Source organism: Ahaetulla prasina, chromosome 7 (genome assembly GCF_028640845.1).
Source record: "Ahaetulla prasina isolate Xishuangbanna chromosome 7, ASM2864084v1, whole genome shotgun sequence".
NCBI lineage: Eukaryota > Metazoa > Chordata > Lepidosauria > Squamata > Colubridae > Ahaetulla > Ahaetulla prasina.
Genome location: NC_080545.1, coordinates 9,737,673 through 9,755,315, shown reverse-complemented (window position 1 = coordinate 9,755,315; position 17,643 = coordinate 9,737,673). Strand labels below are relative to the sequence as shown.

Genomic DNA, 17,643 nt, shown 5'->3' with positions numbered 1-17,643 from the left:
GCCCAAACCGGTATGGGCCAGTAAAATACCGCCTCTGAATATGATATTTCCAATAAAAGTAATCTTTGAGGAAGTCGAGTGCCTTGGAGTCTTGCTTGCAATGGGACTATTGCTTACAATGGGACAATGGAACCCTGACACTCAGGCTAAAAACCAAATTTAAGATTGTTAAAAAGACCGTGGTCCTTTCTTACTTGAATGCATCTGTCGGTAAAGGTAGGCATTTCATTAATCGTCAGGTACTTGATCCGGCTGCAGCTGTTACCAATATTCCCGAAGCCTTCCACTGTTATCTAATTTTTTTTTTTAAAAAAGAAAGAAATGAATTGTAAGCAATTTGCTGCAATGTATTAAGCAAGAATCAAGAAACAAACTATAGGTCGTCCATTCCTGTATAATTTCTGTTTGCCTTTTGATTGCTACAGGTAGTCTTCGACTTACGACCACCACTGACCCCAAAATTTCTGTGGCTAAATGAGACAGTTATTAAGTGAGTTTTGACCCATTTTACGACCTTTCTTGCCATAATTGCGAAGTGAATCGCTGCAGTTGTTAGGTTAGCAACCCGGTCGTTAAGTGAATCTGGTTTCCCCCGTTGATTTTGCTCAACGGTCCCAAAAGGTGAACACATGACCCCGGGACACTGCAACCAGCATAAGTATAAGTCAGTTGCCAAGCGTCTGAATTTTGATCACATGACAATGGGGATGCAGCAGTGGTTGTAAGAGTGAACAACAGCCGTAAGTCACCTTATCGAATGGTCATTAAATGAACCGTTGTAAGTCAAGGACTACCTATATTAGATTTTACTACTGCAATCAAGATTCTTAATAGAAATTACAGGCATGCGTGTGTGTGTAATATAGATGTTATATATCTATATCTAGCTATATAAAATGGTGTGTGCGTGTATGTATGTATACACAGAGGTGGGTTTCAGCAGGTTCTGACCAGTTCTGGAGAACCGGTTGTGGAAGTCTGAAGTCTGTGTCTTTCTTGTTGGGTTGCAGAACCGAACCAGACAGTTATAGAGGTGCAAATGACAGACTCAATAATTCCTCTGTAGAACTGAATCAGCAGCTCCTTGGGCAGTTTGAGCTTTCTGAGTTGGCGCAGAAAGAACATTCTTTGTTGTCCTTTTTTGATGATGTTTTTATGTTTTATGTTAGCTGTCCATTTTATGATAGAACCCAGAAATTTAAAGGTTTCTACTGTTGATACTGTGTTGTCTAGTATTGTGAGAAGTGGAAGTATGGAAGGGTTTCTCCTAAAGTCTACCACCATTTCTACGGTTTTGAGCGTGTTCAGTTCCAGATTGTTTTGGTTGCACCACAAGGCTAGTCGTTCGACCTCTCGTCTATATGCGGATTCATCATTGTCTTGAATGAGACCAAACACTGTTGTGCCATCTGCGAACTTCAGTAGTTTAACAGATGGATCGTTGGAGATGCAGTCATTGGTATACAGAGAGAAGAGAAGTGGGGAGAGCACACAGCCTTGGGGGGCCCCTGTGCTAATTGTACAGGTATCTGATGTGATCCTGTTTAGCTTCACCTGCTGCTTCCTGTTTGTTAGGAAGCTTGTGATCCACTTACAAGTCTGTTCAAGTACCTGTAGCTGGTTTAGCTTAGTTAGAAGTATCTCTGGAATGATGGCATTGAATGCTGAACTAAAGTCTACAAAGAGGACCCTTGCATAGGTCTTTGGAGATTCAAGATGTTGTAGGATATTAACAGCATCATCTGTTGATCTATTTGCTCGGTATGCAAATTGCAAGGGGTCTAACAGCGGATCCATGATGGTTTTCAAGTAGGAAAGCACTAGCCTTTCAAAGGTTTTCGTGACTACAGATGTTAAAGCAACTGGTCTGTAGTCATTCATTTCCTTGATGGTGGGCTCCTTTGGCACTGGGATGAGAGCGTTTGACGCAAGAAGGAACATAGCACAGTGTTGTACCTTGATGAAGGTATCTTTTCTTTTATGTACACTGAGAGCGTATGCACCAAGACACATTCATGTGTGTCCAATCACACTTGGCCAATAAAAAATTCTATTCTATTCTATTTTATTCTATAAGCCCAATTGGGCTTTTGAGCACATGACAATAAGGCCAGGTGCTTATTTCAGGGTTCAAAAAAATATAAGACAGGGTCTTATTTTCGGGGAAACATGGTATTTATAACAACTTTTTTACATGGCAAATCTGTTCGCCTCTTCAAGGCCTTCTGCGCCAGTAAAATCCAGCACCCTCCACAGGCCTCTAGACAAAAGTGAAAAAAATATGCATTTATTTATGCCACCTCTTCCAGATCTGGGTGTCCACATGCATTTTTAAAAATTGACCTCCCACTGAAAGGATTAGGAGACAAATTTTGCAGCCCGTGGGCTTGAGTTATTATTTTCCTAATGTCAAGGGAAGAGCAAAAAGCTTAAGGCAAGTACTTAATTAGACTTAAAAATGTCAGCGTGAATTATATTGCAGGAACCACATTTAATGCTTCTAACGTACACAACGGGACCACATTGTTTTGAAAAAGCCTAACACCCGGATAAAAATAGGCAAAAGACGTTTATCAACTCTGCTCTTTCTCCCAGAGAAATATTGGGTTTCGGAGGGGTTGGAAGAGTAGAGACTGAAATCTGTTTGAGCAAACAGATGCGCAAAATAACCTCTCTATATGTTAAGTCCCTCTGGGGTTTTCTTGCCAGATCAGAAGTGCGGCAAAAGGCAGAGTTGCTGACTTGACGCTATCGGCTGTCTCTGGCCATTTCTTCCCAGCAGATGATTTATAATGGCTTAGAAAATGGCTCAGCCCTTGCTATGGCAAGAATAAAGGCTCCCTGATTTATTTCTTGAAAAGATGCTTGGCTGAAACTCTTACCGTGGATGCTAAATCGCTAGGGAGAAAATGCTGCACATCCGTTGGAAATCCGAGGTCAGCAACCCGTAGCTCGGGAGCCGCATGTGGCTCTGCTGCGGCTCCCTGTCGGTCAAAATATGTCTCACAACCGCCAATGTGCGACACCTACCGGCATGCAATTTATTGTGCTTTTCGACCCCCGGTAAGCCAACCATGGATAGTTTTCTGGCCACTCAGGAAATAGTTAGGCATATGAAGGGTTTTGTGGCTCCCGGTGTTTTCTTTTCTGTGGGAAACGGGTCCAAATGGCTCTTTGAGTGTTTAAGATTGCCGACTCTTGCGTTGGATGATCCAGCTCCATTCTGGGAGCAACCACCGATGTCTGAATTACAGGTAGCCCTTGACGTACGACCACAATTGAGCCTAAAATATTTCCATCACTTAGCAAGGCTGTGGTCAGGTGAGTTTTGACCCATTTTATGACCTTTTCGCCACAGTGGGAAAGCAAATCGCTGTGGTTGCGAATTCAGCCATCGTTAAGTGAATCTGGCTTGTCTGAAGCCCGCGGGAAAGGTCACAAAAGGTGATCACACAAACCCATCAGTATCACAAACACACGCCCGTTGCCAAGCAGCTGGGTTTTTTTGATCATGACCCGCGTAGCTGTCAATCAAATTCTTCTCTCACCTTTCCACCTTTGAAATGCTGTTTCGATCCGAGCGAATAAAAACAGTCTTGCTACTTCAACCGTGTCCTAAAAGTATATTGAATTGGTAATGCTTAAAAACATCAGCTATGCGTTTCTGATGAGCTATGTGTGACTCAGTTCCCTGGAAATAATCGGTAATGGTGATTTAACTAGATTTGGAGTTAGGGTATACCAAGCTGGAGAAGAGTGCAAGATTTAAAAAAAAAGTAAAGTCTGTCGCTAACCATATCTCCATTAACTATTTTCTTGCTGATAACTTTAAAAATGGATTTTTAATACACAAAGCCTACAAAGAACAGTTGCAGCAATTGGTTATGTCTAGTCTAGTAAAAAGAAGGACTAAGAATAGAATAGAATAGAATAGAATAGAATAGAATAGAATAGAATAGAATAGAATAGAATAGAATTTTTTTTTTATTGGCCAAGTGTGATTGGACACCCAAGGAATTTGTCTTGGTGCATATGCTCTCAGTGTACATAAAAGAAAAGATACGTTCATCAAGGTACAACATTTACAACACAATTGATGGTCAATATATCAATATAAATAGAATAGAATAGAATAGAATTTTATTGGCCAAGTGTGATTGGACACACAAGGAATTTGTCTTGGTGCATATGCTCTCAGTGTACATAAAAGAAAAGATATGTTCATCAAGGTACAACATTTACAACACAATTGATGATCAATATATCAATATAAATCATCAGGATTGCCAGCAACAAGTTATAGTCATACAGTCATAAGTGGAAAGAGATTGGCGATGGGAACTATGAAACGATTAATAGTAGTGCAGATTCAGTAAATAGTCTGACAGTGTTGAGGGAATTATTTGTTTAGCAGAGTGATGGCCTTCGGGAAAAAACTGTTCTTGTGTCTAGTTGTTCTGGTGTGCAGTGCTCTATAGCGTCGTTTTGAGGGTAGGAGTTGAAACAGTTTATGTCCAGGATGTGAGGGATCTGCATAAGGATGACATGATAGTATGGTTCCAATATTTTAGGGCTGGGGTGAAATGCTACCGATTCGCAACAGTTCAGGCAAACCGGTAGTAATAAAAGCTACCGGTCCATTTGAACCGGTATTTCCAACGGTCAGCTGTGCCGCGCAATTTAAATTCGCTAGAAAGCATGAAATCCTGCTTTCTAGTGAATCTAAATCACACGGCACAGCTGTTCTCCCCCCCCCCCCCCGGCTATTCTACTTACCTTCAAAAAGGTTACTTTTTCTGTGCGAAGCATGTTTTTGGTGTGCACTGAGCATACAGTCCAGATAGGTTGAGGACTGAGTGATGGTTGTCCTTCTAGAACTTTCTCCCATCTCCACACAGGGTCTCTCTGGAGCTCAGTCAGAGCGACCATTGGGTTCTTGGTCGACTCTCTTAGTAAGGCCCTTCTCAGATTCAGATTCAAAGAGTTGGAAGGGAGGTTGTAGGTCATCTAGTCCAACCCCCCGCCCACCATTTCTGACAGTCTCTTCTTGAAAGCCTCCAGTGATGAAGCTCCCACAACTTCCGAAGGCAACTTCTGTTCCATTGGTTGATTGCTCTCGCTGTCAGAAAATTTCTCCTCATTTCCAGGTTGACTCTCTCCTTGTTTAGTTTCCATCCATTATTCCTTGTCTGGCTTCCAGGTGCTTTGGAGAATAGCTTGACTCCCTCCTCTCTGTGGCAGCCCCTCAAATATTGGAATGCTGCTATCAGGTCTCCCCTGGTCCTTCTCTTCACTAGACTAGCCATGCCCAGTTCCTGCATCCGTTCAGCATATGTTTTATCTTCCAGTCCCCTAATCATCTTTGTTCTTCAGCCAACCTTCAATGAGCTTCCAACTTCCTGACCTCCGGAGAGCTGAAGACGTATCTATTCTTCCGAGCAGGACTGGCTTAAATAGGGTTTTTAAATGTGGATTTTATTGGGGTTTATTTTATATTTTGTATTGTATTTTAAATTTTAGGCCATATTGAATAAGTTTTTTAAAGAGTGTTTTTATTGTAATATATTGTATTATTTTATATGCCTATTCACCGCCCTGAGTCCTTCGGGAGAAGGGCAGTATAAAAATTAAATAATTATTATTATTATTATTATTATTATTATTATTATTATTATTATTATTATTATTATTATTATTATTATTATTATTATTATTATTATTATTATTAACATCCTTTTTATAGTGTGGTGACCAAAACTGGATGCAGTATTCTAGGTGTGGTCCTAATTCCCACGACTGCTCAGTTTGATCGGGTGACCAGCTCTTGGAAGACTCCTGGTTGCGCCAAATTTCTTCCATTTGAGAATTATAGAGACCCCTGTGCTCTTAGGAACCTTCAGTGCGGCAGAAATTTTATTGTAGCTTCCCCAGATCTGTGTCTTGAAATAATCCCATCTCTGAGCTCTGCAGATCCGTTGACCCCAAGGCTTTTGCTCTGCTACAGTATGCATTGGGTTTCACTTACCTTTGCTATCAGTTCACTTGCTTTGTTTGCACATGTGCAGAAACTTCTGCGCATGCGCAGAGCATATTTGATGACGTCCAGGTCAGTGGTGGTGTTGTGTCTCACCCGCTTTCACCGCAGCCGGGGCCTTCTTATCTGCTTCCGAACGCTGAGGAATGTCCTAGTATGCCTCCCGGCCCCAGCCCTGGCTCCATGCCCAGACAGGCTGAGGAGGAAGAAGTACCTCCAGCCCCCAGCTCTGGCTCCATGCCCAGGCAAACGGAGCAACTAGACTCCTCCCCCTCCCCCACAGCATGCGAGCCTGAGGGAAGTCAATTACCAACAGCTGCAGACTGGAGTGACCCTCGCTTCAGAAGAATTGATAGGCGGCGGCGACAGAAGGAAGGGAGGGGCAGGCCTGGATAAGTGCTGAGTCACGGAGCCACACCCCATGGCCTATATAAAGGATCTGCTTTCTGGCATTCTCTGAGTCAGGCAAAGTCTAACATATCTTGCTGAAGTCACTTTCTGGTCTCCTGCCTGCCTTGAGAACTTTGCTAGGACTTTGGCAGAGCTGCAGAGGCACGCCTGATTCGGATTTCCCTGACCCGATCGTCAGCGGAGGAGTGGGACACGACAGGTGGGTTGCTACTGGTTCTTCCCAGTTCGGGAGAGCCAGTAGCGGAGATGGTGATCTAATAGTGAACCGGATCGCTGTGCCCATCATCTGGACCCTCCCGCCCACCCCTGCACTATACCTACCTTTATTCGGTCATTTTTAACCCAGCTGAAAGGCGCGGCAGAGCGGATTACCATGACTCAGCTGTTCATGAAATCATTGCGCTTGCACGAAGCACACGTTTGGTGTGCATGTGAACGAAGTCAGCACCCGTGCAATGATAGTGCATAAAGCATGTGCACGAAGAGAACTGGTGGTAAAACCAGTTGGAACCCACCACTGGTCTGGGTGGGGGGGACGGAGCCTCCCACCCGCCGCTACTAATGGTTCGCCCGAACCGGGACGAACCGGTAGCAACCCACCACTAGTCCAATCGATTTAATTTACCACAGGTCAACTCCGTTCAAGGTATAGAAATATGTCAGCCACACTCAAGAGAAATGGGAGGCATTGGAGCTAAAATTTCACGTGTCGTTGCAAAGGGTCTGAATACTTATGCCAATCAGGGTTGTTTTTGTTTAATAAACTTACAGGCAGTTCTAAAATTCTCTTTTTTTAATTCTGTACTGAATGTAGTAGATTCATGGGGGGGGGTGGAGAATAAATTTTAACCACTGCAGAATCAAGCCCAACGACACCGACAAAAGTGGAGGGGCTCTGAATACTTTGCACTGAATGTAAAGGTAAAGGTTCCCAACTCTAGGGGGCGGTGCTCATCTCCGTTTCAAAGGCGAAAAGCCAGCGCTGTCAGAAGACGTCTCCGTGGTCATGTGGCCGGCATGACTCAACGCCAAAGGCACACGGAACACTGTTACCTTCCCACCAAAGGTGGTCCCTATTTTTTCTACTTGCATTTTTACGTGCTTTCGAAATTGCTAGGTTGGCAGAAGCTGGGACAAGTAACGGGAGCTCACCCCGTTACACGGCAGCACGAGGGATTCGAACCGCTGAGCTGCCGACCTTTTGATTGAGAAGCTCAACGTCTTAGCCCCTGAGCCATCTGTGTATACATCTGTGTATTTCCAACCTCTGCATAGCTGGAATTTCCAACTGCAACCCAGGGAAGTCGTGCATCAAAATAAAATAAAAAAAATAGCATGCCTGTTTCAAATCCACTGCACAGAATAATCCACGCTTTCATTATGCAATAAGGGGCTTGTTTATAGTGAAGACACCCACTGGAAAAGGGCCAGAACCCTATAGTGTGATCCCTCCGGAAAAATAAAAGCAGCTGTGGTAATGTAATTCAAAACCTCTGAAGTTTGCAGAGGTTGGTGGGGGGGGGACGACACACTTGTACTCCTTTAGTATACCATGAGTGTCGGGTAACGCCAGTCCTCCGAAGGATGATCTTTGCCTACTACACAGTAAGGGAAAGGATAAACGAAATGCAGACCTGGAGGCAGCCCGAAATATCCAGATGCAGGAGCTTGTGACATCCTCTCCCATTGCCGAGGTACTGTAACCCTTTGTCTGTGAATTTTCTGCAGTACGCGAGGCTTAAAAACTGTAGATTGGGGAAGCACCTTTATCGGAAGGGAAGAAAGAAAGAAAGAAAGAAAAAGCTTTCGCGGTATTCTGATTTCTGATGCAATCTGACACTCTTTCTAATAACCAGAATGGATGCTAAGACTTCCAAGCCCCCCTTCCTTCTCAAAATACTTCTTTTTTCTTTATGCTTAAACTGCCTTTTTTTTTTTAATATATAAAAAAAATGCTGCACACATTGTTCTGCTCCCATTGCTAGTCCAGAAAAAGCAGTGTTTTTTGAGCGGACGCATATGCCAAAATTTGCTGGAAAGGGTCGATGCCATGAAACGGGGACGGCAAAAGTTTGCTTTAAGTTTGGCCGTAAATCAAAACGCATGAGTCCCGAATTAGAAACGCATGAATCATCCGGCGATTTCGAAGTGATAGAGCTGTAACGTTAAAAACTTGAGGATGGCGCTGCAAAAATGTACTGCGGGTATGAAAACCAGACCTAACTCGAAAAGAATTAATCAAAAGCATCGCAGAAGGGAAAGCGACGTTCCAGCTGCCCTTTTCTGTAGCTGCACGAAGTCTCGAAGCGGTGACTCGAACAAAAGTCAATAATAACAATAACAGTGCTCTCGTGTAAGGTTAAATTACATTGGAAATTATTTAAGACTAAATTAAATGCGGGGGTGTTTTAAACAGTTATCTAGGAGTAAGCCCCCACTGCTCCTGGTGGGGTTTATTGCTGAATAAATGTATATAACCAGTGGTGGGATTCAGCCACTTCGCACCACTTCGGGAGAACCGGTTGTTCACTTTCTGAGCTGTTTGGTGAACTGGTTGTTGGAAGAAATCATTAGGGCAGAGAACTGGTTGTTAAATTATTTGAATCCCACCACTGTATATAACCCTTGCGGGTGAGTGACATCTATGGAAAAGAATGACTGAAGTCAAACGGGAAACAGTGGAGATAATATTGGACAATATACAAGGGAAACATTGAGTTCCTGGACACTAAACCTTCTACAACTGCTTGCCTTTATTTTTTTATGCTTCAGATATAGGCACTATCATGCTGGAAACTATTGATTTCGTGCAATTATGGTGTAGCTGGGGGGGTGGGGGAGGGAAACTGCAAACCCACAATAACCAGAAATGAAAGCTTGCAGTTAAGGAAATTGCCATCTATTATTAGGAGTAAAGACATCGTGTTCTTTAAATGGATGCAGTTCGGGACAGCATTTTTAAGGCAATTTCGCCCGGTCAGCAAAAGCTAAATCAAAATAAACCGAAAGCCAAAAGAGACTGGACAACCATTTGTTTGAAATGGTACTATAGGGCAGGGATGGCTAACCTTTTCCCGGACCGAGTGCCCAAAGCATGTGCGGCCCCCGTACATGCGCCCCACCCCAGGCGCATGAGTGTGTGGCCACCTGCATGATCCTTGCCCCCATGCATATGCGCATGCCCACCCACATGCGCCCCACTCTCTGCACATGCACAGCAGAGGCCCGAAGACCAGCTGGCCAGTGGGAGGCACGCGCGCATGTGCAACTGAACTGGGGTGACGGCTCGTGTGCCATCAGAGAAGGCGCTGCATGCCATCTCTGGCGCACGTGGCATAGGTTCGCCGTCACGGCTATAAGGGTTTACCGCTCGAGCAGGGGGTTGGATTAGAAGACCTGCGAAGTCCCTTCCAACTCGTTTATTCTATGTTCTATAAATCAGGGGAGTTATAAACCATCCCAAATGAAGAAGGCGTTGACATCATGTTCCTTACCTGAAGAGTTTTGTTTCTTTCTTTAAAATGAGAACACAACCCAGACGCACAGCTTAAAATTCAGAGGTAGTATTCAGATGGTTTGGACCGGTTCGGGCGAACCGGTAGTGGAAATTGCAGGTGGGTCCGCCCGCAGCTCTATGCTGTCCTATTTAGGCATGTTTTTGAAGCCCGCCACATGCACGAAAGGCACACACATGCAAAGCACATGCGCGGAAGGCCAGGCGCATGCACGGAGGTGGCATGTGAAGCAGTCGTGCACACGCGCACTCACATTATCGGTGCTGGGCGAACTGGTAGGTACATTATGTGAATCCCACCTCCGTTAAAATTGATTACATATTATTTAAATGTAAAGTAGCATTTAAGCAAAACTACATGAAAGTAAAAAAAGTCAGTAAAATTATGGCAGAAGTCATTACGAGAAGGTCAGCGATATGAATGTAATATTGTATAGACCTGCCTTATAACAAGTTTGTTTTAAAATTTCACAACTGTATTTTTGCAAGCACACTTGGATAGGTTTATAAAGTTACCAGCTGTCGGAGATGCTTGTTTAATGACTGTTACGGAAACACGTTACTCCCTAAAAATGAGCTTTGTTCTCTACCGTAACACTAAACCTGGTTGACTATATGAACTGCCAAAATACAGGTAGTCTGACTTACGACTGCTTTTCACATTTACGACCTTTACAGCATCCCCCGTGGTTACGTGATCAAAGTTCAGACACCTTCAGGAGAAACCTTCGACATCCAACGGCTCATTTAGTGACTTGTGCAAAGTTATAACGGCACTGAAAAAAAGTGACTTACGACCGCTTTCCACACCTACGACCATTGAAGCGTCACCATGGCCGTGTCATTTACATTCGTATACCGGTAGTCCTCGACTGCGCAACCACAACCGAGGCCAACATTTCTGTTGCTAAGTGAGACAGTGGTTAGGACTGAGCTTTGCTCCATTTTACGACCTTTCTTGCCGTCGCTGCTAAGTGAATCGCTGCACTTTCTTCAGTTAGTCACACGGTTGTTAAGTGAGTTTTGCCACAGCTATTAAGTGAATCACTGCTGTCATTAAGTAAGTAATACCTGGTTGTTAAGGGAATCTGGCTTCCCCGTTGACTTTGCTTGTCAGAAGGTCGCAAAAGGGAATCACATGACATACATCCCCCCCCCCGGGGACCACTGTCATAAATGTGAGTCGAGTTGTCAAGCATTCAAATTCTGATCACGTGACCGTGGGGATGCTGCCAACGGTCAAAAATGTGAAAAACGGTCACAAGTCGGTTTTTTCGGTGCTGCTGTAACTTCGAAAGGTCACTAAATGAATGGTTGAAAGCCGAGGACTACGTATGTTTTATGTATGTATATGTATCAGTGGTGGTATTCAGCTGGTTCTATCCGGTTCAGGCGAACCGGTAGCGGCAGCCTCAGAAGGCTCCACCCATCTGCCCGGACATCATCACGTCATGTTTTTGATGCTCTGCGCACACGGAAGTGAGCCTGCAGTCACATTTGCGAACCAGTAGCGAAGGTAAGTGAATACCACCACTGATATGTATATGTGTCGTGTCCCCCTCCCCCTCCGATGACCGGGTCAAGGAAGTCCGGCAACAAAGCCTCTGCAGCTTTGCCAAATTCCTTCGAGGTTTCTCAGGGCAGGCAGGAGTCCAAGTTGTGACTTCAGCAAACTAGATGAGACTTTGCTTGACTCAAGGTTGGAATGCCAAAAGCAGGTCCTTTATATAGGCTGTGGGGTGTGGCTCCGTGACTCAGCATTTATCCAGGCCTGCCCCCCCCTCCTTCTGCTGGCATCGCCTCTCAGATCTCCGGAAGAGAGGATCCTCCCACTCTGAATTGTCTTCAGCTGTCTCTACTGTCGGCATCTGGGAAAGGGAGGGGTCAGAGGGAGCAGGTCCGGGTAAGTGCACCACTTGGCTGATTTCCTGCTCTGACGGCTGCGTCGAAGGAACACACAATGTATGAGTGAGCTGTATTGGGTTTCTGTTTTCACTCCTTGACTCCTCTCCGGGCATGGGGTCAGGGCCGGGGGCTGGAGGCATGACAGGCCGTTCATCTTCATTATCAGACTCAGAGTCTGATAACAGGCCCGGGAGGAGACGGGAGGGGCCCGGCTGAGGAGGACGAGGTACAACACTATGTATGTCAGTGGTGGGTTTCAAAAATTTTTACTACTGGTTCTGTGGGTGTGACTTGGTAGACGTGGCATGGCTTGGTGGGCGTGCCTTGGTGGGCATGGCAGGGGAAGGATACTGCAGAATCTCCATTCCTTCCCCAATCCATGGGAAGGATACTGCAAAATCCCCATTTCCTCCCAATTAGCTGGGACCTGGGAGGCAGAGAATAGATGGGGGCGGGGCCAGTCAGAATTTTTACTACCAGTTCTCCTAACTACTCAGAATTTCTGCTACCGGTTCTTCAGAACTGGTCAGAACCTGCTGAAACCCACATCTGGTATATGTGTGTGTGTGTGTGTATGCATGTATGTGTGTGTGTGTGTGTAGGTCTTGGCATATTTGGGGTCTTTTCCCATGTAAGGTTGAGAGTATCTTGGCGACGTTTCGACAAGGTCTCACTCATCATCTTCAGGCTGGTGCTTTCGGCTTTGTGCTTGTGCGAGCAAATGCATTATATAGATTTAATTGTATATAAATCTATATAATTAAATACAAATCAAAGGGGAATAGTCGTGCATATTTCCGATGTGTCCGCAGTTCATTGTTCTCAATTTGGCTGCAGTTCTAAAAATATTTATCTCAAAGGAAGTTCCGTTGAAATCGGGGGTGCTGGGCTCCGGATAAAGATGGTGAAGAACACGCTTGCAAGTTCTCAAGGCGAAGGCAAAATTAAATAAAGAGCAAACTAAATATTTGCCTCTACGGTCCTTTTGTCTTAGTGTGAGAGATATTATCAAGGTCCTCCGGTTTAAGGAATCTGTTGGTGTAAGTCCACAGATGTGCTATCAGTCAGGAGTTCCCTATTTCATTACTGTCAAGCAACAATTCAGCCAGAGTTCAGGTTGTTGTTGTTGTTTTTATTTGCTTACACACGATAAACAAAATCTTGCCAGTCTAAACCTTTACTGCCCCTGTTTAATGCAGGGGTGTCAAACTTGATTTCATTGACGGCCGCATCACGGTTGTGTTTAACCTCGGGGAGGGGGCGTGGCCAGGGTGGGTGTGGCCAGCTTGACATCACTTGTGTTGGGGGCACCTGTGGTGGCCCGAGCGCTCTGCCAGTGAAAACGGGCTCTTGAGCTCTGTTTTCGGCTGTGCCGACCTCCTGCAGCCCTCTGCTGGTGAAAACGGAGCTCGGGAGAGCTGCGTGCGGCCCTCCCTTGCTCTGTTTCTGTTAGCAGAGGCACCGCGGGCCAATCCTTCACTGTTTACAGGGCGGCCTCGCGGGCCAAATCTAAGCATCCAGCAGGCTGAATCTGAACCGCGGACCTTGAGTTTGACACCCCTGGTCTAATGATTAAAGTACCAGACTAGAAAGTGGGAGATATTGCGTTCGAGTCCCGCCTTAGTCATGAAATCGAATTGGGTGGTCTCTCTCTCTCTCTCTCTCTCAGCCTAATTCACCTTGCAGGGTTGTTGTTGTTGTTGTGGGAAAATAAGCAAAGAGATGAGTATTAGCTACGTTCACTGCCTTGAGTTATTTGTAAAATTATTAAAGGCTTAATAAACAACAGATACCCTGTTTCCCCGAAAATAAGACCCAACCGGAAAATAAGTCCTAGCGTAGTTTTTCAGGATGCTCGTAATATAAGCCCTACTCCCAAAAATAAGCCCCAGTTAAGATTGTCAGTCAGATGGATGCATTTAGTACTGTATTTCCCCAAAATAAGACCTAACCAGAAAATAAGCCCTAATGCATCTTTTGGGGCAAAAATTAATATAAGACCCGGTTTTATTTTCTGGGAGACACGGTATATAGGTAGTCCTTGACTTATGTCCACAATTGAGCCCAACATTTCTGTTGCTAAGTGAAACATTTGTTAGGTGGAATTTGCCCCATTTTACGACCTTTCTTGCCACAGTTGTTAAGTGAACCCCTGCCGTTCTTAAGTGAGTAACACAGTTGTTCAGTGACTGTGTTCAGAAGGTCGCAAAAGGGCATCACGCGACACACACACACCCCTGCGATTGCATTTGTCTTTTATAAATTATTTTTCTTCCTATTTCTTGCCAAAGACAATTTACCACTGTAAATTATAAACATTGTTTCTGATTATTAAGGCAAGGGCTTCCCTGCTTTGGGATTAACCATAATTGGGCATGCTTTGTATCTTGTTGCAGAAAATTAATATATATCGACTTGTAATCTTTCAGTGACATCTCTATTCTCTAAGCAAGAGAGTCTCTAAGTGGAACTGAGTCATACTGGGCACTCAAAGGCAGGAGCTGAATTTATATTATAAAGTAGGAAAGAGAAAAGATGACGCACGTAACAGAATAACAGACATGGAAGGGATCTTGGAGGTCTTCTAGTCCAACCCACTGCTCAGGAAGGAGATCCTAAGCCATTTCAGTTGTCCAATCTCTTCTTAAAAACCCACCAGTGATGGAGCACCTACAGTCTCTGGTGGCAGGTTGTTCCACCGATTAATTCTTCTGTCAGCAAATTCCTCCACTTAAACGTGAGCCAGCGGTGTGCAGCCGCTGCCAAGAGAGCTAACATAACCCTTGGTTGTATAAACAGAGGAATGGAATCAAAATCATGTGAAGTATTACTAGCGCTTTATAAATCCTTAGTAAGACCACGCCTGGAATACTGCATCCAGTTTGGGTCACTACACTACAGCAAAAGATGTTGAGGCTTTGGAAAAAAGATCGAAGAAGGGCAGCTAAGACGATTAAAGGCCTGGAGACTAAAACATAATGAAGAACGGTAGCAGGATTTGGAGTCGGCTAGTCTAGAGAAACGAAGGAGTAGGGGGTGACATGATCTCAGTATTCCAGTATTCTACAAAGAAGGGGGGGAGGGGTCAACTTATTTTCCAAAGCACCAGAAGGCAGGACAAGAAACAATGGATGGAAGCTAATCAAGGAGAGAAGCAACCTGGAATTGAGGAGAAATTTCCTAACTTCCATTTGATCCTATTCCTATCCATTCCTATTCTGTTCTATTCTATTCTATTTTATTCTATTTTATTCTATTCCATTCCATTCCATTCCATTCAATTCCATCCCTATCCCTATCCCTATCCCTATCCCTATCCCTATCATATCCTATTCCATTCCATTCCATTTGATCCTATTCCTGTCCATTCCTATTCCATTCTATTCTATTCTATTCTGTTCTATTCTATTCTATTCTATTTTATTTTATTCCATTCCATTCCATTCCATTCCATTCCATTCCATCCCATCCCATCCCTATCCCTATCCCTATCCCTATTCCATTCCATTCCATTCCATTTGATCCTATTCCTATCCATTCCTATTCTATTCTATTCTATTCTATTCTATTCTATTCTATTCTATTCTATTCTATTCTATTCTATTCTATCCCATCCCATCCCATCCCATCCCATTCCATCCCATCCCATCCCTTCCTATTCCTATTTCAGTCCCATTCTAATCTATATTCTATTCTATTCTATTCTATTCTATTCTATTCCATTCCATTCCATTCCATTCCATTCCATCCCATCCCATCCCTATCCCTATCCCTATCCCTATCCCTATCCCTATCCCTATCATATCCTATTCCATTCCATTCCATTTGATCCTATTCCTGTCCATTCCTATTCCATTCCATTCTATTCTATTCTATTCTATTCTATTCTATTCTATTTTATTCTATTCCATTCCATTCCATTCCATCCCATCCCATCCCATCCCTATCCCTATCCCTATCCCTATCCCTATCCCTATCATATCCTATTCCATTCCATTCCATTTGATCCTATTCCTGTCCATTCCTATTCCATTCCATTCCATTCTATTCTATTCTATTCTATTCTATCCCATCCCATCCCATTCCATCCCATCCCATCCCATCCCTTCCTATTCCTATTTCAGTCCCATTCTAATCTATATTCTATTCTATTCTATTCTATTCTATTCCATTCCATTCCATTCCATTCCATTCCATCCCATCCCATCCCATCCCATCCCTATCCCTATCCCTATTCCTATCATATCCTATTCCATTCCATTCCATTTGATCCTATTCCTGTCCATTCCTATTCCATTCTATTCTATTCTATTCTATTCTATTCTATTCTATTCTATTCTATTCTATCCCATTCCATCCCATTCCATCCCATCCCTATCCCTATCCTATTCCATTCCATTCCATTTGATCCTATTCCTATCCATTCCTATTCTATTCTATTCTATTCTATTCTATTCTATTCTATTCTATTCTATTCTATCCCATCCCATCCCATCCCATCCCATCCCATCCCATCCCATCCCATCCCATTCCATCCCATCCCATCCCATCCCATCCCTTCCTATTCCTATTTCAGTCCCATTCTAATCTATATTCTATTCTATTCTATTCTATTCTATTCTATTCTATTCTATTCTATTCTATTCTATTCCTTAGTTCTAAGTTGCTTCTCTCCTTGATTAATTCCCACCCATTGCTCCTTGTCCTGCCTTTAGGTGCTTTGGAGAATAGCTGGACTCCCTCTTCTTTATGGCAGCCCATCAAATATTGGAAGACTGCTATCATGTCACCCCTAGTCCAGGGATCTCCAACCGTGGCAACTTTAAGACTTGTGGACTTCAGCTCCCAGAATTCCTCAGCCAGCTTTGCTGGGATTCTGGGAGTTGAAGTCCACAAGTCTTAAAGTTGCCAAGGTTGGAGACCCCTGCCCTAGTCCTCTTTTCATTAAAACCATGCATATCCAATTCTTGCAACCTTCCTTCATATGTTTTAGCCTCCAGTCCCCGACTTGGCTAGTTGGAAGGTCACACAAGGGGATTGTGTGACCTGGGATACCTAATTTTTTTTAGTGCCCTAATTTTGATCACATGACTATAGCGATGCTGCAACAGTCATAAATGTGGGAAACGGTTATAAGCCGCTTTTTTCAATTCACTTGTCGTTTCGAACGGTCGCTAAGTGGATGTCTTTAAGCCGAGGATTACCTGTACATATTTCCAGATCTTTTATTGTCATCGGAGGGAATGTCACTAGCTTGTGCTCTGCTTCCTCGCGCATGGTCTGCCAATTATGGCAGTGGGGGGGTGTCACGAGGGTTAGTAGGTTGGGTTTGCTTTTTCGCAGATGGGAATTGCATCCTAAAATTAAAGGTAAAGGTTCCCCTCGCTAGTCGTTCCCGACTCTAGGGGGCAGTGCTCATCTCCGTTTCAAAGCCGAAGATCCAGCGCTGTCCAAAGACGTCTCCGTGGTCATGTGCCCAGCATGACTGAACGCCAAAGGCGCACGGAACACTGTTCCCTTCCCACCAAAGGTGGTCCCTATTTTTTCTACTTGCATTTTTTAAAAATATACTTTATTAAACTTTTTTTACATTAAAAACATAGAAAAAGAAAAAAGAAAAGGTTATATTACTTAACAGCTATTTGTAGTGTTTTTCTTATAACAATAATCTGTGCAACGATTACAAACATTAAATTGTATGTATTTGTGCTCTTGTTTTATCTATTGTTTATACTTAGTAACTAAATATCCTTGTCTATCTCCTTTCTATTCATTTATA

The 17,643-nt window shown here is 43.8% G+C and overlaps 2 protein-coding genes across 2 annotated transcripts in view; one reads left to right on the top strand and one right to left on the bottom strand.

Annotated features, from left to right (window-relative positions):
- FBXL13 (F-box and leucine rich repeat protein 13) overlaps positions 1-17,643 on the bottom strand; it is a 97,926-nt gene that overhangs the window by 27,938 nt on the left and 52,345 nt on the right. The window contains exons 12-13 of the mRNA XM_058190493.1: positions 8,080-8,209; positions 195-293 (exon numbers count right to left, since the gene is read on the bottom strand). Of these exons, the coding sequence (XP_058046476.1) occupies positions 195-293; positions 8,080-8,209 (229 nt within the window). The remainder of the gene's footprint in view (positions 1-194; positions 294-8,079; positions 8,210-17,643) is intronic.
- LRRC17 (leucine rich repeat containing 17) overlaps positions 8,002-17,643 on the top strand; it is a 28,441-nt gene continuing 18,799 nt past the window's right edge. The window contains exon 1 of the mRNA XM_058189540.1: positions 8,002-8,139. The gene's annotated coding sequence lies outside the window, so the exon portion shown is untranslated. The remainder of the gene's footprint in view (positions 8,140-17,643) is intronic.